The sequence below is a fragment of the Symphodus melops genome (genome assembly GCF_947650265.1).
Source record: "Symphodus melops genome assembly, chromosome: 14".
Taxonomy (NCBI): Eukaryota; Metazoa; Chordata; class Actinopteri; order Labriformes; family Labridae; genus Symphodus; species Symphodus melops.
This window is the reverse complement of record NC_136704.1, coordinates 24,358,925-24,384,159: the sequence shown is the minus strand read 5'-3', so window position 1 is coordinate 24,384,159 and position 25,235 is coordinate 24,358,925. Positions and strand designations below refer to the sequence as shown.

Below are 25,235 nucleotides of genomic sequence, written 5' to 3'. Positions count from 1 at the left end.
AGAGACAAAAAGGAAAACGTGACGATTCTCAACAGACGCTGCAGTTTCACTTTAAGCATGTGGTGAGAAGAAAGTAGGTCTCACGTTTCAACCAATCAGGTGTCAGCTTTCCTCTTCCTGCACAGGCTGTTACAAGCTACCTTAAAGATAAATGTGGTCAACGACACGTAGAGGTGGCGCTCTGATGCTGCTCTGCTTCGAACAACGAGCCAGTCCGCCTGATGCCTACAGAGCAAACACCTCCGACACTTCACTCACAGCAGTGATGAGTAATGTTCAGGGATTTACCGAGTGTGTCTTTGAGATTCTTGACGATGGAAGCTTTCCTGGCGCTGTTTTTCCGCTCCACGTAGTTGGACGGCACGAAGCCCGTTTTGTTGGTGGCGTTTCGAACCCTCCACCAGGACTTGGAGTCGTCGAGGAGCCAGAGGCGCTCGTTCTTCTTGATGTCCAGCTCCTGGTCCTGCTGAGCCATGTAGTCGAACTTGGCGATGACAATCACCTCTTCCGTCATCTTGCACCGGGTTCGCTGAGGACGGCAGAGAAGGGGCGGGGTTTATTTGCACTTTAGTTCTTAAGCATCTTTTTTTAAACGTGCAGGAAACGAGCAGGAAATCTTTCTACTTGGTTTAGCAGCAGTATCAGTCATAAAGATAGTGTCAGTTTCCACCCACGATAAAGACGAGGACACACACTGCTACAGCTGAGAAACACAGGGTTTCCCCTTTTGGAAATAAATAGCAGTAGAGAGCAATGCTGACAATTCTCAGTCACTATCAGTCGGATTTTATTGCATTAAAAAAACTGGAAATTATCTGGCTTATCAATGCAGCCTCATGGCGGTCTCGTCTCTCCGTTTACAAACCCCGCGTCTGCATTTCAATTTCCAACTCGTGCCGTCTCGCTGCTGCAGACACGATGATGAGGAGGTAAAAAGGTAAATTTAGAACGGCGTGTTTGAGAATAAATAGCTCCTGTACCTGCACTGCATCAAAGCTGAGAACTTCAAGGGCTCCGGGACGTCTCTGTGGACCTGCGGAGAAGAAAGACAGTTACACATCCACTCTTCCACAGATTTCTTCATATTTTATCAGACACATTTCATCATGAAATAAAGAGTGTGGCACAGCACTAACGGGACATGCATGCATGTGTTAACCAACGCTCATTTAGCTGAATAAATGCCGAACGACCGTTTCCAAAGTTTAGTCTGGTTAGACATCATTTCCCCTCTAACCAATTGTACTCTTATAATAACAGACGTAAACGGCTATTCTTTTCTGTTTGCAGCACTCACAGCCGACAGACGGAATAAAGCGAATCTCTCCACATTCTTGAGAAATGTGCAGAGGGGATGATTTCCTCTCAGTAGCAGCCCAGTGATTGTCTATTGTGTGAGGTATCAAACCCAAACCTGGAGGCCGGGAAGATGGTGAAGATTAGCGTGACGGGAAAGTAAAAGAAGAAGTGCATGTGCGTCAGAGAGTGAAGCTCTCTCTCTCTCTCTGCACTGATGATGTGGGATATTGCTTTAAATGAGCTGCTGCAGCAGGCCGGTAAATATGCCTAAGTGTGCTTGCCTATGCAAACGCTGACATGATGTGATCTGCATTGTAAGCGTGGCCTCGTTGTCTGCGGCGTTCAATGTCCCCCCCCCCCCCCGGTCGTTTTTAAAAGTATGATTTGGAGAGTTCAGTGATCCGCTGGCAAACAAAGAGCACATTCACAACAACTGGTCTTATGACTCTCTGAGCGTTCAGCACAGCCAGACTACGGCCGAGGTTAATACGGCAGGAGGAGCGAGGCAGGACTTAGCTGCTCTGATGTCATGGGAGTGGATGGAGTTTCACCCCCCCCCCCGGACTTGTCTTCAGGGAGCAGACAGTGACCTCATTGATCGAGGGCTCTTGGGTTTTTTATTTGAAGGATAAGAGTCTAAGTTTCAGGCTGCAGCTGGCCTTGAGATAGCCCCCCCCCTGAACCTGATCTTAGGCAAACATAAGGAGCCCAGCTAACTTTCAGCATGATTAGCCAAGAGGAAGGAAAGTAAACAAATGAGCATCAGCGACGACCTGTTGAAAACATGATCACATATTATGTTTAATGTGACCATGATTAGAGCACTAAGCTGACTCATTTCTACAGTTTAAAGGGGGCACCTGTTGTCTGTGTGTGTGTGTGTGTGTGTGTGTGTGTGTAAGGGGGGGTTTCCCCCTTGGTCAGGGTGTTGCCGACTTTGTTTACCATGAACATCAGGGTGTACACTGTGGTTTTATCTGGTGGCATGTTATTGCCTGCTTCTTTTTCCATGTCGACTTTAATTAATGAACACTGGCGGACATGTTAGGGAGCGGCAGACACAAAAACAAAGAGCTGATTTACTCTCTCCTCGAGTGCGGCCTCTCTCACCAAGACAAAGGCAACAATCTCTCCACTCCCTGGGCTGGGCTGGAAAGCAATGTGCCAAAGAGGCTGACGAGTGTGTATGTGTGCTTCTTCTGCACTTACAACATCCATCCGTTACTTTAAATGTCGGGCTATTCTTTATAGATCAGAGAGAGCGTCCCTGTATGACTCCTCCCCCCCCCCCCAGCTGGCTGAGCCCTAAGTGCACATTAACACCGACCGTGACTTACGATGGGTGCAGATGTGAGGGGAGGATAAGAAAAAGTTTGGGCGACAGATGCTCGGGGTGATGATCGCGCCTCAGCTCCAGACTGAGCCGAGGCCACTTGCTGCCGCCCCCCCCCCCCCCCGCCCCGCCCCCCAAACAGCACTAAACTAAGCGAGGTCAGACGGGTCAAACTGCTCAAATGATGGCGCATCATCCACGGCGGAGCTCCGTTTACTCTGCTGCCTGGCAGACAAACAGCTTCCCAATCCATCACTGGCCCCACCCACAGTGCACTTTCAATAAAAGCATGGCTCAGCAGGTCTGATCAAGGCTTCAGAGCTTCTGTGATCCTGATTACATAAAACCATGTAAAAATACTAAAGTATTGTCATTTTTGTTGGCCGTCGGGAGCAGGGCAGGATCGGTTATCGGCTCAGTACATTTCATATCGTGCATTCCAGATCGATGCAAAAATAAAATGCTCAGGGGGAAAGGATGAAGAGGCGTCTCTGCATCGCACCGGGACTTGAACCCTCCGGTCCCCAACCCAGGTACCAACAGACTGAGCGGCTGCCGCCCAGGGAAACTCAAATCCTAAATTTGAGTCTGATTTGAATTTCCAGAAAGTTAAAACCACAAAGTCCCTGGTAACAACGCGAGCTTCAACTCTATCTGATCATCTCATGTCACAGACTGTGTACAACAAGCGTTAGCTTACAAGTAGCCAACAGTGCTGTGAACCACTGAGCAGTGAGTACCAAGCTGATAAAACAGATCCACTTATCTGCTGCAGTCGTAGGCCAGCGACAGGTCAACCAGTGTTCCTATCAGTACTCCACTCGTGTTTTCAAGAGTGCCAACACTGCCACACAACTGTTTCAGCCAAAGACCACCAACCCAAATCTGGAGCTCTTATCTTCAATACTGAGGGGGGGAGGGAGGGGAGGGGGGGGGTTAATGGTTAATGAGTTCAGAGCACAACTTGGGGCCAGTTCATTTAATTCAGAGAGGCATAAAGCTGCAGGGTAAAAACCACAAACCACAACTACTGCACATCAGTGTATCAGAGAGCACCTCTGCATGTTACTGTGAAACAACAGTGACATGAAGTTAACCACTTCCTGCAGTCTACAGCTGCTGCTGCCACAACCCTCGTCATGAACACATGCAGGGAGAGATGTAGTCAAAGAGCACACCCAGTGGCTAATTTGGTAAAGCATGATATCAGGGAACAATGCTGGAGGAAATGACTGGATGAGTCTGGAGACTTCTGCATGGATTCCACAGAAACACTGACTTCATATTCTGGACTCACATAGACAGTTCTCTGTGAAAACGAAGCCGGGACAAGTGGATACTGTACACAAGCCTGAAAGAACAATTATGGATCCTTGCCTCGCAGGGATTGGAGGGCGGGGTGGGGGGGTAAATAGCGTCCCACTGCTCGACAGGATTGCTGAGGCACTGAGACAGCAACAGCATGAGCTCACAGAGGCAGACAGAGTAACCTAATCCCTGTGACAGCCTGCTAAAATCACAGCCTCTGCTGCCTTCTGGAATGTGCTCTGTATGCTCACTCAGCCCCTCTGGCACTGCCGCGCTTCCTCCAACTTTAACACCAAAACTCACATTTTGGCAAACAGGAGCCGGTCTGCCTCAACAGGAAACTGACGGTTGCAGGACTGACGGAAAACATGCTCGTTTTTTTTTTTGACATCCTACCACAGCGGCTCAAAGCCCGTGAGACTGCATCGACCATCCCAGCTGTCCTAGATTCTCTCAAAACAAAACAGCAGCACAGCAGCAAAGGGTCATGGGAGACTTGGCGGGCCAGCTGTGAGACAGGAAGTAGTGGACACAAGGGGTGACCGGATGATGGGAAAGTGATGCAATCTGACAGAGTGCAGGCTTGACCTCTTGATTGAACGCAGATAACCGATCTGTGCTCTGCAACGATGCAAGTAATGGAGCTCCATTAAGAGAAGTTGAACTGAAACGCCCCGTAAATGTGACGCTCCTCGGTTGGAAACGGCATCATATTGAACCTTAATGAACGGTGCAGAGGGGCCACTGGTGTTTGGGTGGGTGGGTGGAGGAGGGGGGGGGGTTCAGCACAAATGCTCCTGAGTGTGTGAAAGCAGTTGGTTATTCACCCCTCGGGATCACCCTCAGCAGTTGGGAAAGGCCTAAAATAGACCGAGGCTCATGTCCTTTGAGAAGAGCCAGAGATTTACTCTCATAGCAACGAGCAACACCAAAAGTTTAAAGCTTTTTTTTTTTTTTTTTTTTTTTTAAAGGCCAACTTAACATGAAAAGGCCCGCTCCCCTCTGAGCTGGAAACTAATCTGTGAAACGTTACACAAACGCCACAGTTTGAAATATGTCACAGTGAATAAACATGAATCCTCCCCATGTAAAATGTACTTTAACCTACAAACAATTCTGAAGTAATAAATGATGAGAGAAAGATTATCATTTCTTAATATACACTGATTGCTCAACAAATTTTTCACTTCCTCTTTTCACTTCCCATTTCACTGGGACTATTGACTATGATGGCGTGTTGTGAAATGAAATATACCGGCCGTCGACTTCAGAGAAAAATCAGGCTGTCTAGCTCAGAGTTAGAGAGCAGCCAACAATCATCTGAGCTGATTTTAGGGGGCGTCTGGAAGAATTTGTCAAAAATACAAACTGAGCTGCATGTTGTTGTTTTTTGTGTGGACTCGCAAATGTCTAATGAAGTCATCCAATCATTCTGGTTTCCTTATTCCGAGGAGTGAGAATAGCTAAAAAAACCCGGGAAGATACTATGAGTCAAAGTGATGTCTTCACAGATACGGCTGCTGAAACAACAACATGACTAAAATAAACCCGCGGTCGACTCTGCATCTGCCCTGGTCCTTCCTTCAGTGAACCTACAAATGATGCAGAAGAGGCTACGTGTACAGATAAGATCGCTGCATTTGAGGAATTCAATTGAGCATAAAGCAGACTCACACTATCTCATCACTGTCTGCGCTGAACGCATCATGGTGGACGGCCTAAATCCACAGCAGAGCGTAATACCTCTAGAGAAGAGCGGATCAATTTCCTCAAAGCACGCCAACATCAGAAAGCCTACACATCTGTATCCACGCCCTGCTGCTGGTGGCTGGAGTTGCCGGTTGTTGTTCTGGGTGGGCCTTTTTTTTTTTTTTCTTTTCCAGCTGAAAGCCAACAGGTCCGGCCTTTTCCACATCCAAGCAATCTGGGATCAAGGCAAGAGCAGAAGGAACCTCCGAGTTACCTCTCAGAGCTCCGGGGGGGATTTCCCCATGACTAAAGCAAGTTTACAAAGCAGGACGACTGCTAACATTGAGTGCTACTGAATGATAAATCTGCTTGTGGTCTTGCTTGTGGGCGGTGTCATTGTATTGTTCGTTTTAAGAGTCAGTGAAGAGACCATCTGAACACAACCTAAATCAGGGGATGCCGTGTAATGAAGCTGTAAATGTTGCTGGAGCTGCAAAAAAAAAAAAAGGTTTCAGTCAAATGGGGATGATTTGTAAACCGCGAGATAATAATCCCAGACAGCCTGTGTCAGGGAGATGAAATGGATACACTGGCTTCCTCTCAGTTTTTCCTACATCCTGGTAAATATGAGCCCCAGGGTGCTGTCACAATAAGACTAAACAAGCCACTTGGGACCTCTGGGAGGGCCACGTGTTGGAACTTGTGCCTGAGTATCTCGAGAAGCACGAGGCATTCCAGCTTGCAAGGTGATGACAAAAAAAAAACAAGAATCTGCTCAAATCAAGTAGAAGAGCGACAGCAGAGACAGTGGAGAGGAAGAAAGCCTCACTTTAAACATAAACACTGGGAGGACTGGGCTGAACTGGGAGTCCGTCTCGAGCCATGGCCGTCAGCTTTATTTCTGTAGTTTTAAACAAGATGAATGACATTTAAAGTCGTACATTCTCCAGAGATGATTTTCACACTGATAACATCTACGGCACACTTTGAAGACATGAACCCACCTTTTTTTCTCTCTCTGACTTGCTTCAACTCTACGTATTTTAGAGTCCAGCTGATTATTTGACAGATCTGTCTTTGTCCAGTTTGCAGCTGGACATAAAGTCGGATAAACTGTCTTAATAATAATCTCAGATTTCTGGCATGTCCAACATTTTTATGTGTTTGCAGTTTGATCAGCTCCTGTTGTTAAAATGACCAACGGGCTGTCGAAAGAGTTTGTGATTCCACTAAACTACGAGTAGCATTCACATCACGTCTCGCCTCAGGTGACGTTAGGAAAACGTCTCCGTCCGAGCAGGATAGTCTCCCGCTGTGAGGTGCATGTGGTAACAGCCAGGTCGGGTCCAGATTATTCAGGAGTGCATGTGTGAAAATGACTTAAATCTGTCTATTTCAACATCTTTCTTTACGAAACATAGCTCTTTAATTGATGCATATTTTATAAGCTCTTTAATTATTGTTTTGATGCATATTTTTTCTACATTTATATTTTTATCTATTTGATTTTTTTGCACTGTTCTGCTATCCTGATTAGTTTTTTTTCCCCCATATGGGACTGGTTTAAAAGTCAGAGTTGCTTGGATGTTCTCACCTTTATGTATGAGTAAAGCACTGTTTTCCTCCTAGATACACAACAACTACAGTCGTCAATCACAAGTTCACACATCCTCTTTTTCACACAACAAAAAGCCACGAAGAGAAACCCCCAAACCGTAATGACCAGATGGAGAGAAAAAAAACACTGCTGCTTCACACTTCTTGTCTATCGTTTGAGGAAGTCAAATCACTTACGATAGATTAAGAAATGATATGTCAACCACACGCTGCACAGTCAGACGACACAATTCAGATGGACTCGATTGTGACAACGACACACTAAAATAGAAAAATGCAATTCTCCAGGTCTCTGCGTACCGACTCGTCTTTCAGCAGGTGATTCAAATATAGAAAAGCACCTTTGTTGTTGTTCTTTCAAACACTCGAGCGCACACATGGGCGGCCAAGGAGAAACATGTCAGAATGAAAGAAAGAACAAACTGAAACCAGAAGTAATATGAGGAAGTGGGAAATAGTGTGAATATTAAGGAATGTAAGGGAGATAACATGAACTTTTTCTGCACTTCAATAGAAATCGACCTAAAAGTTGCCGTTCTTGTGATTTTTTTGACCGGGGATTTTTTGTTGTGGTTGCACTAGCTTTAAGGCAACGCACAGTTAGTATCTTCCCTCAGGCTGTGGCAACATATTTGGCTGATTGAGGCCACGGTTAGCGCAACGACAGGCAGCGAGAAAAAAAAGAAAAAAAAGAAAAAGAGGCAAAGACAGGATCTTAAACCATGAGGGGTCTTCTCTGTATTTCCATAAACCAACACTGAAAAAAAAGACCCTGTAAGAGGTTATCTGAGTCGACAGGAACAGTAAATAGGACGCAGATGAGGATAAATAGGGCAATATCACTGCAATTATAACACGCATAGTGGCCTGCGTGTTCTCCATAGGCTTTTTCGTGCACGTCCAACAAATTGGCCTCGACGCCCGGAGAGAAATAAATAACCGCCTTCGGGCAAATCCTGCCAATAAGCAGGTCTGCCTCCACCGTGTTTCTCTGTGCACACTGTGGCCGACCAAATGTCTCTCCCCCTCTCTCACCTTAATGAGAGACTGTGAAGAGGTCTGTCAGTGCGACAATAATTACAGAAACTGTACTGTTCAGCAGCTGCAAAATGACCCCCCCCCCCCCCCATACTCCTTAAGGCGCATGTGCCAACCCCTTACACCATCCACATATCTCCAGATGTATATCTGCAAGATAAAATACTCCAGCCATGTGAGTGTTTGTTCCACCTAGACCGAGTTGTGTGACAAACACGAGCGAGGGAGAGCTTGCCAACAGCTACAGAGTCTTATCGCCCGTCGTGCTGCTGGAGCATGACATTTAGTGAGGCTCTGGTTGTGTGAGGTAGAAACAATGAGAGAAGATAATCAGAGAGAGAGAAAAACTGAAATAGGTTGACACAGAACGATTACAGCTGGGTGAAACTTCAGATGTGTGTCCTGTACTCGTACGGAGGTGTTAGTTTCCCTCACATCTCTGTATTCTTGGCTTCCTGTGTGAAGATCTGCCGTTTACTGTGAATAAATAATGATCGTCTAGCCTGATGACAAAGATATCTGAATCAGTCAGACTCTTTGGAGATGCAGATTAGTGGTTTAGTGCAGGGTTTACACTGGTGCTAAAGCTGGTCTTGGTCTCAAGACCGGGCACTTTTTGAAGGTCTCGAAATCAAAAGCATTTTTGCTCGGTCTCGTCTCGATCTCTGAGGACAGCGGATATTCACTGATCGGCTACTTTCCCGGGTCGTTACTTTGATTTCTAAAAAACAAATAACTTGAACTAATTCGTGATTTTATTTTTAGTGACAAGCCCGCTGTACACAAAATGAGGATTTTTTCATGGGTATTTAAGTTCCTGGTCTTGACTTGTTCTCGCTTGATGTGGTTTTTTTGTCAACTAACACAGAGTACACCCACTTATTTTTCGGTCTCCGAAGGTAAACCACTCCTCAGTCCCCTGTAATTCACTTTATTATTAAGTGAAGGGATGACCTTTCCAAGTCTGTCTCTAACTGGCTAGTAGGCTACACACTGACGAGTCCTACATGTCACTGTTTGTAACAGAGGGTGTTTATCCTCTGCTGGACGATGAGCCACTTTAAGTGTATACCGACATCTTCAGGCACCGCCACTCCACAGGACACAGTGAAAACAGAAACTAATTATAATGCAGCAATACTGGACACACGTATTGGAACAAGAAGAAGTAGTGATGTAATCACTCTGTATGAAAAAAAAAAAATCACAGCGAACTGTTAAAAACACACAGACAGACAGCTTGGATTCAGAAACACCCAACCAAAAGCCCAATATAGGAGACCTTAAAGGGGACAGGTTAGGAAAAATTAACTTTGAGAGTGTTTTTGAACATTTATTTGTGTAACCTGAGTGTCTATTGACCCAAAACATTTGAAATAAATCCACCCAGTCCTTTTGTTTGTGGTCTGATTAAGTCTTACCACACATAGAAAAATGCTGCGTTTCAAATGTTCTTAATTTGTGACATCACAAGTTGATCTCTGGTTTAAAAGAAATCCTGTCCCTGTCCCCTTTCCTCCCCATGGACTCCACCTCCAGTCTATAGATTAAACTTTCACACGGGTCAGCAATTTTTATTCTCACTTGTAAAGGATGTCTACAGGGGAAAACTCAGGGGGCGGGGCTTATTGCATTTAAAGAGACACACACCAAAACGGAGTGTTTAGAGCTGGTTTCTACAGGGTCACATGGGGACTGTTTGAAAGGGTGATCAAAAGGGGGGGGGGTATAATATGTCCTCTTTAACTGAAGTCACTGGTTGTGTTTAATCTCGAATAAGTTAAGAGTGACACGTTGTCATGGTGGCGGTAACTAAGCAACCTGGTAGATAAAATTCAGAGGTGGTGGTGGTGAGGGGGGGGACTTTAAATGGGGACAAATCTGTCGGTTAGAGGCAAAGTAACCGCTAGCCAGCTTGGTAACAGTATGTTGGCCATGTTGGTTAGGCGGTAGGCAATTTTTTTCTGTGTGTGTGTGTGTTAAGAGTTAGCCGTTAGCCGACGTGACTTGTAACGTTACTCGGTGAATTTTCAAAGGTTAGCAGCGGTTAGCATTTAGCTCCCGTGAGAAACGTTAGTGCAGCAGCTGCTCAGATTCATATGAGCCCTGCTCAGTCATACCATACCACGTCTTCTTACCTGATAGCTGATGGCCACCTCTTCTTCTTCTTCTCTCCTTCAACGTGTAGAAACCTAACTAAAAGGATGCACACTTAATGCTATCCAGACTCGTCGCTAGCAGCCACTTTATTTTCCACTCCCAACAACCTAGCCTAGCTGGTGAGACGCTGTGTGCCCTGTTGGAATAGCATTTTCTTTCTGTATCAAGGAGGCATGTCATTGCTCAGCACGGCTCGGCTCGGTACGGCTCGGCTAAAGCTAAGGCTAGCCGCAGCTTCACAATCTGCTCAGGCACCACAAACCCCTCCTGCTCGAATCCAATTGGCTGCACAAAAATCATCCTCTCTTGTTATTGGGTGTCAGCGTTGTCAGTCAATCAATGCTGCAGCTGCTGATGTTTCGAGTTCCTCCAAGCATCCATCGTGATTTTTTTCGCATTGAGAGGGTGAAAAACTCCAACTTATCACTGCTTTGTTAAAACAAAGCTCTACGAGGGGAAACAGAGGCATTTTTTTTCTTGTTTTGTTATTATTTTAATTGTGTTTTAATCAAGTAATTCGGCTCAAATTCATCTGTTTTAAAGAAAAGTTTCAGAGATTTTTAGACCCTTAAACCCTGTGTGGATGTGATCCTGTGTAGTTGTGCAATGAGTGAATGAATATTTTTATTTTTCTGTCTGGGCATTTACATGACCCATCCCACATTGAATTATTCAGACACATTAGCTGCAAATCAATCAAATATGTTTCCAGGTTGTCATGTAGCCAACATCACACGAGCACTCTGAACCAATCTCCCCCCAATAAAAACACCGCAAAATACAATCAGTACCATAAAACCCCCCCTCCAAGCTCACAACTCAATACGTCTGTTTTAAGTTGTTTCTCTCCTTTTCTACATTTTAAAGAGATATTCAGCGTTTACATTCTTTCACCTTTATCTAACCCAACGTAAAAACATGTTATAGGGTCAAAGGGTAAAACATGCATCAAATCAGTTTACATTTAAAGTACAAGTTACTTCTTTCCCCCGGGTAAAACCCTGATTGTTGACTGTAGTGTGCATTATTTAGTCTGTGCTTGATTAACTGTGGGGCCTGAAAAGCTCAACAGGTTTAACAGCTGAAAGCAATGTTTATAAGCCCTTAAAAAAAGCCCAGTCGTCTTCACTTTGTCGCAGCTCATACACAGCACAGAAAGTCATCATCAAACGGCACTCAGGTCCCTCCTGGGAAATGATACTTGTAATAAACATGTCTGTGGTGAACTGAGTAGCAGAGTGTTTGGGAGGCTTGCACTGTGCGCTGCAGGATGCAGTCTGTTTCCTGCTCAAACAGATGGGCCTCCTCTGCATGTATTCTGCTATCTGCACCCAAAAAGCCCTCCTAAAAAAACAGCACTGCAATGCAACACTTACTGTGATACATCCAGTTGATCACAGTTTATTCAGTCAGTTAGTTGGTTTGACAGACTCTCACAGTGAGGGAACATTTTCTACGCCACTATGTGTTTATGTTGGTGTGGTAGTTCTTTTTTGTATACGCTTTATTTCTGAGTTTTTTATGCCTTTTCAGATAGAAGTAGGACGGTGGAAAGAGTCAGATATCAAGAAGAGAGTGTGAGGAAACGTGGGAAAAGACTCACAGGTGGGATTCAAACCCGGGCAGCCCACTTTGAGGACTTGGAGCCTGCGTACGTGGTGTTCATGGTGTACACATTGTAACATTGGTGTTTGAACATTGAAACAGAACCCTGGTCACTTATTGCACATTGCACGCATGCACAAGTTTTACTTTTCTTATAATTTTGTTTTATACTCCATTTTGTTTAACTTTGTACTTTTTGCACATTTAGGTTTATTAATGTAAATATTATTTATCTTTTTTACCTTGTTTTATTTTATTTACCTTTTTTATCTACATTGCACCGTGGGGAGGGGGGAAACGTAATTTTGATTTCACTGTATGTCTGACATATTTTGGAATTGACAAATAAAGAACCTTGAACCTTGAACCTTGTACACTGCATGCTCGCACTAACCACTAATCTACACCTGGTAGTTCCACCTTTGGTTGTAAATGAATGGAACTTTTGGTTTACTCACTATTTTATTGATTTCAATGTCATCACACAGAACGATTTAAGTTAAAGAGACGCTGCTGCTTTGAGTGTGATCATTTCCACGAGACTGATGATTTCACGTGTCAGTGACAATCTGTTAAAAGACTCAACACTGTCAGTTATCCCTGTGCAGTGGTGCTGTATCTGTTCACAGTACTGAAAGAGCTTGGATGAACTGTGGTGTGTTTTTCGATTAAACAACAACAACAACAATATTACATGTACTGTCCTCAGCTGAAAATGGTTTACCACATCATGCCAGTCAGAGTTGTGCTGGTGCTGTGTGAGTAATTTAGTGGATTGTCAATGCCACCTGCTGGGCTGTTAGTGCAACATCAATGCAATTTTTGTTCCAGTTTTGAATCCAACATGCAACAAATTTTCTCTGCATCATCATCATCTCTTTTTTTCCAACCCATCGCAGTTTTGCGTCACCTCGAGGGAATCAGAGTCTGACTTTGTGTTTTCGATACGGAGAAGGGAAGCAGTGTTGGTGAGCCACCGCAGAAAAAAAAAAAATCTGCTGATGGTCTGCTGTGGTTATTAAAGAGGAACCATAATTCAATACAGAGCACCTGCCTCTGGGCATCAGTCTGATGTGTCTGAAAGCAAACAGAAGCAGTGTCCACTGATGTAACCACAAGTTTTAAACACAAAGCAGCCGGGGAAACAAATGGAGGAAGTACGAACGCACTGAGAATTTTAGAATCTGCTTGCAAAATGTAGGATGAAATATTAATAAGAACACTCCCAGTTTGGCCTCCAAGCCTCTGCTCTGACGCTCGTTTCTATTAAAGCATTCATAACAGACACTTTACCTGTGAGCCACAGATGAAGCCTCAAAAAACAATAATGGAACATGGGTGGTATTCATTTTTATTCTTCCATTCCTTGAATTAAGTACGAACCATTTACACATTGTGACAAGTGTGGCAGTGTGACAGCAGACATTGTTGAAGTTACTACGAGACAAGTTGCTGCGCTGGAGCAAAATAAATCACAGATCTTGTTTTTATACTGACATTTTGGTCTCGACGCTTTTATACATTAAAGCAGTACTCACAGGTAGAAACGCTTACCATATTACATTTGTCTTTTATTTTACACACAAATATTAAGACATTAGTTACACACACTGGCACCTTTCCCACAACACAACAATACAAAATCATCAGATGAAGATCCAGACATTCTTGAAATTGCACAACCAAGCAATACTGTAAACAAACATCCAAACTCATTTGATGGGCGAGTCCAGGATCTCCTGGTAATCCTGCCGGATGGCTCTGCTCACCCTGTACAGCTTGACTCCTGTGAGAGTGAACACACTGATCATGATGACCAGGCCGCCGATGACATCATAAATAGACGGGATCATCCTCAGAACGATAAGCTGGAGGAACATGGCGACCACGATTTCTAGATGCTGCACGGTGCTAACTAAGGCGGGATGAAACCTGTTTAGAGCGTAGTAGACTCCGAGGAACGCCACGGTGGAGCAGATACAGATCCCAATTAAATAGCCCCAGGTTTCCCCGTCCAGAGGGATGATTGGCTCCTGCATGACAAACATGGTGGAGGCCCCCCAGACCGTGCCCGTCCAGCCGAAGGTAAAGAGCGCTGTCCACATGCTGACACGCTCCTTGATGGCTCTGTAGACAATCATGGAGAGGGCAGCCGTTAAACCCGCCATCACTGTCATTGTGTAGCCAAATGCCTCTTTCCAAAACCCCAATCTGGACTTCTCCTCATCTGCTACGTTGGGCACCATCACCAGGCACAGGCCGAACACGCTTCCCACCACCGTGACCACATCTGTGTAGCCCAGCCTCTCATCCAGCAGCAGGAAGGCCAGAACTGCACTGAAAACGGTGGTGGACGCTCGCCACATGATGGTGCCATTACTTGGCGGAACGATTGCGAAAGAGGTGTAGGCGCAGGTGATGGAGATTACGTTGCACACGCCGTAGAGGAAGAGCCGCAGCCGGTAGCCCTTGGGGCCAAAGGGGGCCTCCTGGTAGTAGAAAACCACCAGGATGGACAGCACTTGGATCACGGAGCGGATGAAGAGCAGCTCCAGGGAGGGCACTTTCGAGCGGTCAGCTGCAAGGCGAGTAATCAACGCTACACAACCGTGAGCCACTGCTGCCCCGAACAACGCCATCCAGGTCACCCTCGAGGCCAACACATTCGCCTCGCCGAAGCTGGCCAGCTGACCCCCGACCCCCTTGTCTCTTGGCACGCTTGGCTGCTTAGGCTGGGTCTCCATAGTGCCAAAAAAAGTCCTGCCCCCTTTACTCTCCGTCACCAGTCTTTTCCCCACATTGGCTTCTGCAAAGGCGCCAAAATCCTCGAAGGAGGGGGCGTCATCGTAACCTTCATCCCCAGGTTGGGGGAAGTGGGTGGCATATTTCACTGTCACTGTGTTTGGGTGGATCTTAACCCGCTTTTTTGATCCGTACTGCAGTGAGGATGAAGAGACATCCATGTTTCTTTATGCGTCAGAATCTGAAAATGGAATAGAAAGGATTGCTATGTTATTGTGCTGAATATCGTGGTGTGATTTTATTCCCCTAATGAGGCACAAAAAAAGCCTTTCTGAGTGACTTATTTGCATAATTTCCCAGCATCCAGCCACTAGCGTCCACTCACTCACGTGCTGACACACACTTGGATGCACACAGTCAAAGGATACACTTATCACCCCTATCTCCCTTACCTTTCTACCCTGCCTGACGTGGCCTTACAGAACACTTGTATTGTGTTACTTCTATATATATCCCATGCAGGCTCGTATAAGCCGCGCATAGCCAACACTGTGAGGCTGATGCAGTCTGATGGGGATGAAATTACATAACAGGAAACCACACAGGGGACAATACATGAATGTGGGCCACTTGTGAGAAGGATGCACTTGCACATCATACATTGACAAAACATGCAATAGGAGGGTGCAGGGAAAAGGGTTAAACGGTGTTGAACACTTTTTACAGATCTTTTATGATTTTTATTTTTTTTTAAACCAATGGGATTTGATCTAAGGGTTAGATTAACAAATGTTGTAATAACATGAGCACATTATTTACTGAGATATAAAACTTTTAATGCCAAGAACAAATACATCAATCTTAAAAATGTTGATTTCTACAAACACACGGTCAATTTCCTAAAACGCAGCATGGATCAAAACCACAAGGGGGCATATAGACCCTTTTATTAGCCCTCCTGCCTCTTCCTATTTGAAATGCACATTGAAATGCACATTCAAATAACTTGATTTTGAATATTCAACGATGTAGTAAGGATATAAAATCAGGGATACTCCTTCAAAAATATACTTTTAAGATCTTGTTGAGTCTTAAAATAAGGATCAAAGCAAGGCTGTGACCACTTTAAGCCATTCTTTAACGAAGGCTGTGTATTTCAATGACCAAAAAAAAAAAACACGATTTTTGACTTCCAAGGTTTCGAAATGAAGAAAATCTTCATTTTTTTTAAATTAAAATTGCGAAATGGAAGTCTGTGAGTTATAAAAATCAAGTTTAGTAAAGGTTAAAAGTGATGGCTGTGATTTTCTTTCCACGTATACAGTCTGTATAATATTTATCAATGAATGGATGACGGATGTGTTTGCATGGAATTGGATGATTGCAGTTTAAGAGAGAGAGAGAGAGAGAGAGACAGCAGCCTACCGTTTCTTTTTCTGGAATAGTTCCTGTTGATGCATAAAAGCGCTTTTCCGGATCATAAATAAATATGTCTTTTCATTTCGTCACCCATACATTCGCTCGTCTGCCATTTGCCCATCTTCCCCTTCACTTCTCGCGGCTTGTTTGCTCTCCACGCTGACGACGGACGCCGATTCTTCGACTTCTGCTGCTGCTGCTGGCGAGCCTGGAGAAGCTGCTGTTGCTTAGGGTGATGATGATGATGAGGAGGAGGATGGTGAAGAAGAAGAAGCTGAAGAGAGAAAGTGGGGGAAGGAAGAGCGAAAAGCCGGAGAGAGAAGCAACTGTCGCTGTCACAGCCAGTGGTTTCTCCTCCTCCTCCTCCTCCCTGTCTTGCTCCTGGAGACTGAATTCCTCTCAGCAGCTCATATTCGTCATCTCTCGGGAGGGAAAAAGGATGTGCGTCGCTCACTCATCATCAGCATCACCGCCTTCATCATGCTCCTTTCATTAAAACTTCTGCAGGAACATCCTCATCTTAATGAATGGGGGAATTGTCTGCATTTGGGTCCCGTCTTCATCCATCATTAGTTCCACTATATATGACATAATGTGGGTAATAATGGTGGACATGTCAACAGGGTGGCTGCTGATTTACATTTACATGAGTTTGTTTGACCAAAGAAGCTCTCGCGAGGAAATGACAGAGCAAATAGGATTAAAAGACATCAAAACAAAACGACAACAAACATGTTGAAGACTGCGTGGTGATGCACTCAGACACGAAACAATGCCAAACAACGTGATATGATGCCAAACCAGACGATTCACTTTCCCATTGGACCATTTTTTTCTTGGACATAAGTTCTGCCAAACATTCAGCTGCTTCATCTAAAATCAATCAATTAAAAAAAAAAAAAAAAAGATCAAAGATCACTTTTCTCCCTTTAGTACACTTCCTGGTTTCTCCATTTCGCCCCTCCCCCTCCCCTTGATTGCACGCGGGCTGCACTCTCTGATTAGTTAGATTGCATTCACCTGGTCACGGCTTATTTAACATGGCACTCTCTTCCACTCACGTTTGGATCTTCAAGATCTGTAGAAACACTGCATGAGCGATAAGATAAGGAAGGTGAGTCCAGATGTTTAGAGCACGAAGGATTCACAGAGGTAAACAAGACGGTGTCTTTTATTGTTTGTCATTAGCTCTGAGAAGACCCTCATGAGACCTGCGGTTCTTTCTATACATGCACCAATCACTGGACTCACGCATCCTCACGGCCTGCTGTAATATTCAGTCTGTCTTCTGGAAGATCGATTCATTATGCTGCTGATATAATTATCCAGTTTATAAGGATAAGGAAGTTCCTTTGGGATAAAAGATAGACACACATTCGTCCCTCCAGCGCGGGGGGAAAGTTGAACGCATTTGAAAGGCGATTGATGTTGATGTAAGCTCAGCTGAAATATAGATCATTCTGCCGCGAGCTAACGCTGCCTCTGTGTCCCGACTGAGATTTAACAGATACAGAAGTGATTTGTGACGCTGAGGCAATTAACCCAGTGTCAGCGGGAATGTGGACCGCATAAAGAACATTATACTGACCTGTTATAAGCCAAATTATGGTCATGATATTTAGAATTATTGATCAATCTGGGCATGTCAAATATATGTTTTTTTTCTGGATGTCTTCAGAGGGTGTCCAAGGGCGCCTTGCCCGCCATGAAAGCGACCACACAGCTCTCCAACAACCAGACCAACTTGCACGCGGTGGTCCACACTGGGACTTAGGAAGACGACCCAAAATTCACCTCAACTTATTTATTCATTTAGAAAATCTTCAGTCATTGTGAATTTCTGTTTGTCTGATCATTTCAACTAAAAAGGGAACAATCCACATGATTCGACTTCCAATCAAACAACAGGAGAGTGAATGAAGCTGCAACTGCTTCTTCATTCAGTGTCAGTTTCACATCAACAAGTCATCACACTTTCTGACGACTCATAAAACCACACTGACGCGTGGAAGCATGTAGCTGCGCGTCCTTTCACTTCAACATCCAGGGAACATAATCCAGCTCTCAGGAATTCATGAGGTTAGGTTTGAATGATTTAGTTGGAGGAGTTTTCCAGACAGTTGAGGAAGAGTTTAAGGAAGTGAAAAAGCTGGAGGTGTTTCACTCTCTCACTGAAGAAGGAAGAATGAATCAACTCTATTACCTTTCTGCAGGACGGGAGAAGCACTTTAAGCTTCTTTAATCCGGACTAAACTGATTTGATGTCGGGCTCCGTTAGCAGAGCAAGATACTTTCTTCACATTAAATGACTATTGATGTGTTTGTGTCATCGAAGGAAACAGATTTGAAAATCTTTCACTATACATAAAAAAGATGTCTGAAGGAGAGTTTAAAGCATTTATTGAGGATTATTTAACAGCAATAACTAAGTCTGTTATTTTATCTAGAAATGCAACAATGATGATGCAAGATTTCCTTTTTCTCCCTCTGCTCGCTTTCATTGTCTGCAGCTCGCTCTCTCTCTCTCTCTCTCTCGCTCGCTTGCTCAGCAGCCCCTCCACCGACCCAGCATCCACCTGTAGGCTCCGGACTTGCTTGGTTCAAAACATCACCTGCATGTAAAATTAAACTGAGGTGCGATGAGGGCGGAGAGAAGAGACGTCAAACACGAACTGCGTTCTGCTGCTGCAAGAAAATATTTTGAACAAAATACAAAAGGTTAGGTTGTCTGACTGAAAACGCAGTTTGGTGACAAGTCTGCAAACACGACATCAGCAGTACGTGTGAATCAGAGGACGAATGTGTGCAACAGTTTGTACTTCTTCTGTGAGGACTCACACTCCAGCTCGTGTGCTGATCTGTTCAGTGTGATGAATATTTCAGGGTAATGTAGCTCCGCGAGGTCCGAATATTCATCATAAGCCTTTCATGTTTGAAAAGAGCAAACAGTTACTGAAGAATCTCACAGATTCGATCACACTGACGTCTGCTGTGGTTGACATTTCAATCAATCAGTCTTTATTTGTAGTCTTGAGACGCTTTACAGACAGACAGGGGGAGATGGGATAAGACGCATGAAGGATTTCACCTTTGTGTTCCTCACACTAATTTTACCCCGTGTATCTTTCCTTAAAAGTTTCCATCAGTCTGTCTTAGATCTTCACTTTGTCGGAGGTCCAAACTTTTCCAGCATGATGCAAAAACCAGCTCAGGGAGGAAAGCTTGTCCTCACATGGCAAACTATCTACCATCAAGTTTTTTTAAGTCTATTTGCAGAACCCAAAACCAAACAGTGCCCCACATTTCATAAATCATAAATACGCCGACTCTGCAGTTTGTTCTGGGTCGTGACTCTTTGATTATGCATGAGCCGGGGAAGACTCCACTTTTGTAAAGAGGAGCTTCCCTTCTTGTTTTGATATTCTCTTTCAGGCTGAACTCAAAGAACGATGATCCTCCTTTATCAACACATTATAAACAAGTGTACGACAGAGTGAGCTGTTTCACATTGTCTCCGTTGGCTTTTATAGACATTAAGCATTGATTTAACAAAGTGAAGGCTTCCTCTACACCCTCACCAGCAGTGTAGGCAAAACACTGAGCGAATAGCTGGTCGAATATGTCTTTGTTTTAAAGCACCCCCACACCCAGTGTTTAAAATGAGTACTGCAGTCTACAAAAGCATCTCCAACATTGATCCTAGTTTGAGCAGCAGTCTGCTGCTGGAGCTTATTAGAAACATGTTTCCTTCATGTCTGATCACAGAGGAAGAGAGCGTCACTTCAGTCAGTAGATGTTTTACTGATCTGTGATTTAACATCTAAAGAGTAGTATTTTCAACCCCCCCCCCCCCCCCCCCCACAGGAAGGTGTGTTAGTTATTTCAGCGTCTTCGAGCACATGACGAGGTTCTTTTTCTTGGACTTACTGTGATATGAGCCTCTCACGGCTGAACAGGCCGCCCATAATTGGATCCTGGAGCTCCAGCAGTTGATCATTTTTATCCAGTCCCTCTTGGTTTTTCTTTTCTATTTTTTTAAAGTAAGATTGCTGTGAGGTTTGAGTAAAGCTCATCATTTCTTTCTTAGAGAGTTTTAAATCACTGCGACAAATTGGAGAAGTGTCGTGTGGTCTGTCATCAGGGCCCAATGTCTCCGAGCTGCTTTGTACCTTGAGACTCTGTTTAGCATGATGGAGTGTGAACAGCAGATATTTCTGTGTGTCTGTGCTGGTAATTGGTCTGAGGAGAGTTCTGTCATAAAGCTGTGTCTCCTTGTTTTGGGGCTTTAAAGTGTGTATGCATTCGGCCCAAATGACAAATTAGCCAACGCACAAAGTTAGCGTGAATCGGACCGGTTCTTGAACAAACAGCACCAAATAAATGGATGCATTTGTTTGGCCTACATGAGGAGACATGATGACATGCTATTTGTGGTATCAACATGTAACGGTTTGTGTTTGTACCTCTTGGATAATGGTTTTAGGGAGAGCGTTACAGACCTGATGTTAGCTAAAAACTGCACCACCACAGATACCAGGGGCTTTCAACACGCTCGCCGTTTATTACAAACTACACGGCGAGCTTACAAAGCCATGCAGGCATCCGTCTAGAAAAGCTCAAACTACCTTCACGGACAAAAACAAAGCACTGGGTCGTGACGTTGCTCCATTATTAACCTATAGCAACACAGTGTGTCTGTAGCGCGGTGCAGACTGGACGAGGTCTTAAGACCAAGACCTGTATTTGAGTACAACACTAAACCTCACACTTTCTTCAACACCCTTCTGCATGTTCCGAGCTGTAGCGTCAGGACTGAGGACGTTTTAAGGAAGGTATAAGAGTCCTGAAATTACAGCGAGCTTTGCTGTGTTTGTTGTGAGTGGGCTTGAAAAAAAAAGAAAAACAAAACGCAAACTGCACGGCTTCCAGAGCACCATTGAGTGAGTACAAGTGGAGAAGGTGGGCACGGTACCTCTGTGCCTGTTCAGGGGTGAGTAATGGTGCTTTGTTGCAGAGGATACCTTTATGTAGTGGGAACAGAATGAGATCCAGTCGGTGTTAAAATGTTACATCTCACATCAGAGAGGAAATGTTTCCACGCGAGGCGGCCTCGGTCTTTAAATAAGATCCTGCAGACCATCTGGAACAGAAACATCCTGTTCTGCCTCAGGTGCTCTGACCTCAGATCAGACTCTGTGATTAGGACAAGGCCATTTCGAGTTTTAAATTAACCCCTTTAGACTCCTGCCACAGACGGCTCTCACACAGCACTGTGTGACACTCGTGACTACAGACGCCTCCTTTCATAAGAATGCTCTTTTTTTCTTCTGCATCCGTCCTCCCTCCTCTGATCCTGAAGCTATGAATGTTCATCAGATGTTCAATTAAGAAAATGTCTAAATGGATCATTACACTGTCATCAAGCCCTCTCTGTCTGTTTGTACAGTTTCAAACATGGATAGGAGGAGATAGCTGTGATGTTTTTGTTTTTTTATTGTCGCAGCAGCTCAGGGGCTGCAGAAGCATGATTCAAATTCACGATGCAAGTATCATGCTGTTAGTGAGAGCACAAAAGGAGGCGTCTGTCAAATTATGGGGTTGCAAAATGTAGCAAAGGAGCGAGTCCATGAATCACACTCCAGCTGCGTGTGAGAGGCCGCTGCAGGCTGTCGATGCTGCAGAGACATAACAACACGTAGCAGAGTGTTTTATGACTGTAGGTGCTGCAGAGGTTGTTGTCTGAGTTAAGACTGTATGCATCTACATCAGAAGGAGTATTGATTACAAGGCTCGGCAGTTTATCCAAAGGACGGGTGGATGTGTCTATCAAAGGAATCAGATCCCAGTGAACAGGTTTTGGGACCAGTCAGGATGGGAGGCAGACACCCTGGACTTCAAACATTCCTTTTATATGAGGGCTGGATGAGTGCAGACCAGCTCCTAGTTGTGCTGCTATACGCTTAGACTACCAGGGGAACCGGCACCTTGAGCCCCCCTCTCTCTCTCTGTCACATCACATTAATGCACACATCTATAAATTTTAGTGACTGACCACATATTTTCCTCGGACCTCTCGAGCTCTCGTCTTGATCCTCAGGATTGTTGGTGGGGATGACGGAGCTCCCCGAACCTTCACCGAGGTGTTGTTATTTTGTTAGCATCTATTCATGTTTGTCTGCTGCAGGCCAACCAGGGACAAGGGGTGCAAATGAGTCCGACATGTATTGTCCCTGACAAATAAACTAGTAAACAAATATCCTGAGCTTTATTCAGTATCATGAGTGAAAGTGTTCCACTTTACCCGGGAGAAGGATCGATAGGATATCCTGTTTCACACCTCAGCTCATGAAAAGTCCACTGATGCGTACGCCGCCTCCACCGAGAGTCTGACAGAAATCAATTTCAAACATCAGTGCACGAGAATCAGATGGACCGCCGCGTCTGAGAATAACTGCGCCCGTCCCGAAGTCCATTGTGGAGTCACAAAACAAGCCGTCCGGCCTCGGGAGAGATTTATCACACTCAGAGGTCTCTAATTGGACGACAGATTGAGGCAAAGAAGACGAGCAGGAGGAGGAGGAGGAGGCCGCAGTGACAGCACTGTGACACACACCAGTAATTACACCCAGATATTCAGCCAATTATTAGAGGGACACAATCCGTTACGGGATGGAAGATTAATCATCGTCTGCGTCTAAAGATGGAGACGTGGAGCGCTGAGAGAAAGGTGATTTATCGGTGAGATTATTGATCCGCAGGGACCCCCATGTGAAAGAGAGGCTTAAATAAAAAGCCTCCAATCAATCTTCTATATGTGCTCTCGCTGATATTGATAATCCATGCAGTGAGAATTGATGTTGATGTAGCTCAGACTGTATTAGACACGCTCTCTCCCAGCGACGGTGAAAGCCAGAGATGGAGCGAAGACTCTGATCAAACCGTTTCCATCCTCCTTAAAAAGTGACATCATGTCTTAATGAGGAAGCTGGACTGGGTTTTGGGTTCGGGTCCGGTTCCATAGTGACGTCAAAACCTGCTCTTAAAGGCAGGGTTGGTCATTTTTGAAAAGCATGATTTTGAAAGCAGCATTTTCCTCAGCGCTTCGTCTGCACACGCCCCCTTCCCCTCTGTGCTCCCTCCGAAGCCACGCCCCCTCGCTTACGCGCACGACAACGTAGAGAGGTAGAGAATGAGCAGGGAGACAGGGAGGCGTGTGATTGGTTCATCAGATTGGTACCTCGTGGCAGACATTAGTTAAAGACTTACAAACTGCCACAGATGACAGATTTTCTTTGCTCCTTTTTCAGAGCACCTGGGTTATTAATTTCTGTCAGGACCTAAAGACAGTTTCAACCAGAATCTTAAAAAACTGGATCTAAAGAAAATAACCAACCCTGCCTTTAATAATACTGCTAATAGCATAGCTTTTCACCATGTTACGATTTGACTGACATTTAATCCATCAGCATGTCATTCGCTCTTAAACCAGAGATTTGGAGGAACATTACTGGGATATTTACACCATTTGTATTTTTGTTTTCAGAAGCATTTCTTTTGTCGCTATGGGTCCTGGCGCTTCTTCACAGGGGGGAAAAGAGATTGCTGCAGATCCATACCTTACAGACAAGAAGGGTGTTCATCCATAAATAGTTCTGCATTGATGCAGCTCAGTGAAAGGTCAATGATCCCGAGCGCTCCCTCTCTGTAACGATCTCACCTGATCAGCTGCTTATGACCGCTCCCGCTCTTCACCGATGAACCAACCAGATTGAGCCTTCTCCTCTCCCAGTCATCATCCAATCATGTCATCGGTGTCCAGGTCCGGCTCCTATGAAGTCCACTCGTCGTGCAGTCGGCCTCACTGACCCTCTCGAACACACGAAGACGTCATGAAGGAGTCAAATGGCCAAAGACACTGAACATTTCTCATCCTTTCTAAATGTCGGAGTCAAATAAATAATTGCACACTCGCAGAAAAAAAGGAAGTCTTGAAGGAAGCATTAACGGGAGCATGGCTGAAAGGGAACCAATCAGAGAACCAATCAGCTGCTGCTTTTATGCTATCTGAGGGATTTGTGGATAAACAGTGAGACACAGAAAACCCAAACACTTATTCTTTAAATGTCATCAATCAGATCGCTCTCTCTCTCTCTCTCTCTCTCTCTCTCTCTCTCTATTGGCTCTCATTCCCTCGAGGCCGTTTATCTATCAGGAGAAAAAACATTGCATGCCATGTCTTTGTTACCCCAGGCAACATAATCTCGATTCAGCTTTTAAATTCAAAACAAGAAGGCCTTCCTTTTTTTTTCTCTTCTCATTATGCCCTCCGCCGTGCTTCCTTTAAATGTCCACAAACACGTTCTCTCAGCGCGTGCGACCGTGAGGCAGAGCCATTTGTTTCACGGGAACATGTTCTTGCAAACATTGCTTTCTGCAAATACGACACGAGTATCGATCGGAGCGGTCAGGTGAGCCCATTACATTATCTCCTCAAACACAGTTCCCAAGACATAAAGCCCATTGCTAAGCTAATTTAGCATTTGTGGCCAAAAGGCTGAAAAGAACGAGATGATGAGAAACAGAAGTGGAGGTACAGGATGTAAGATAAGGGACGTGTAGCAACCGTTACGTCAGCGAGGATTAATTGCGTAACCAGGAGTGATAAAATGCTAAATGTCATCTCTTACATCAAGGAGAAACGGATTGTAATGACCTGTGCACTGATCCATATTAAGCAGAGAATAATGTCATGAGAGGAGGGGCATAAATCCCTCGGAGGAAATGTTAGTGTGTTAATAAAGAGCAAAGATTGATGCAAGTTTAAAGCCAATAGCTCAAGAAAATGTGGTGTAATTACACCTCCGAGCTGCAGTTTGAAATGGAGGGAACGACTGTATCAACATCTGCACGCAGGTCAGAATAAATTGAATCGGAGCCCTCCAGTCATGCCGTTTTTCCCCGATAGCTTACGAGCAGTCACCGAAGGGCCCCCCCGTGTCCCCCCGCTGCAGTTTGTCATTGCTCC

General features: G+C 44.8%; 2 protein-coding genes across 2 annotated transcripts; both read right to left on the bottom strand.

The window, feature by feature from the left end:
• Positions 1-250: 250 nt before the first annotated feature.
• LOC306835136 (SH2/SH3 adapter protein NCK1-like) lies at positions 251-10,747 on the bottom strand (the record flags this gene model as incomplete). Its single annotated transcript, XM_079361565.1, has 3 exons — positions 10,423-10,747; positions 981-1,033; positions 251-529 (listed from the first exon to the last, which is right to left on the bottom strand). Exon 3 carries the CDS (start codon positions 512-514, stop codon positions 251-253), a length of 264 nt encoding a protein of 87 aa, XP_079217691.1. The 5' UTR covers positions 515-529; positions 981-1,033; positions 10,423-10,747.
• Positions 10,748-12,701: 1,954 nt separating this feature from the next.
• slc35g2b (solute carrier family 35 member G2b) lies at positions 12,702-17,089 on the bottom strand. Its single transcript, XM_079361691.1, has 2 exons — positions 16,217-17,089; positions 12,702-15,032 (listed from the first exon to the last, which is right to left on the bottom strand). The coding sequence occupies exon 2, from the start codon at positions 15,010-15,012 to the stop codon at positions 13,762-13,764; it is 1,251 nt and encodes a 416-aa protein (XP_079217817.1). The 5' UTR covers positions 15,013-15,032; positions 16,217-17,089; the 3' UTR covers positions 12,702-13,761.
• Positions 17,090-25,235: the final 8,146 nt, after the last annotated feature.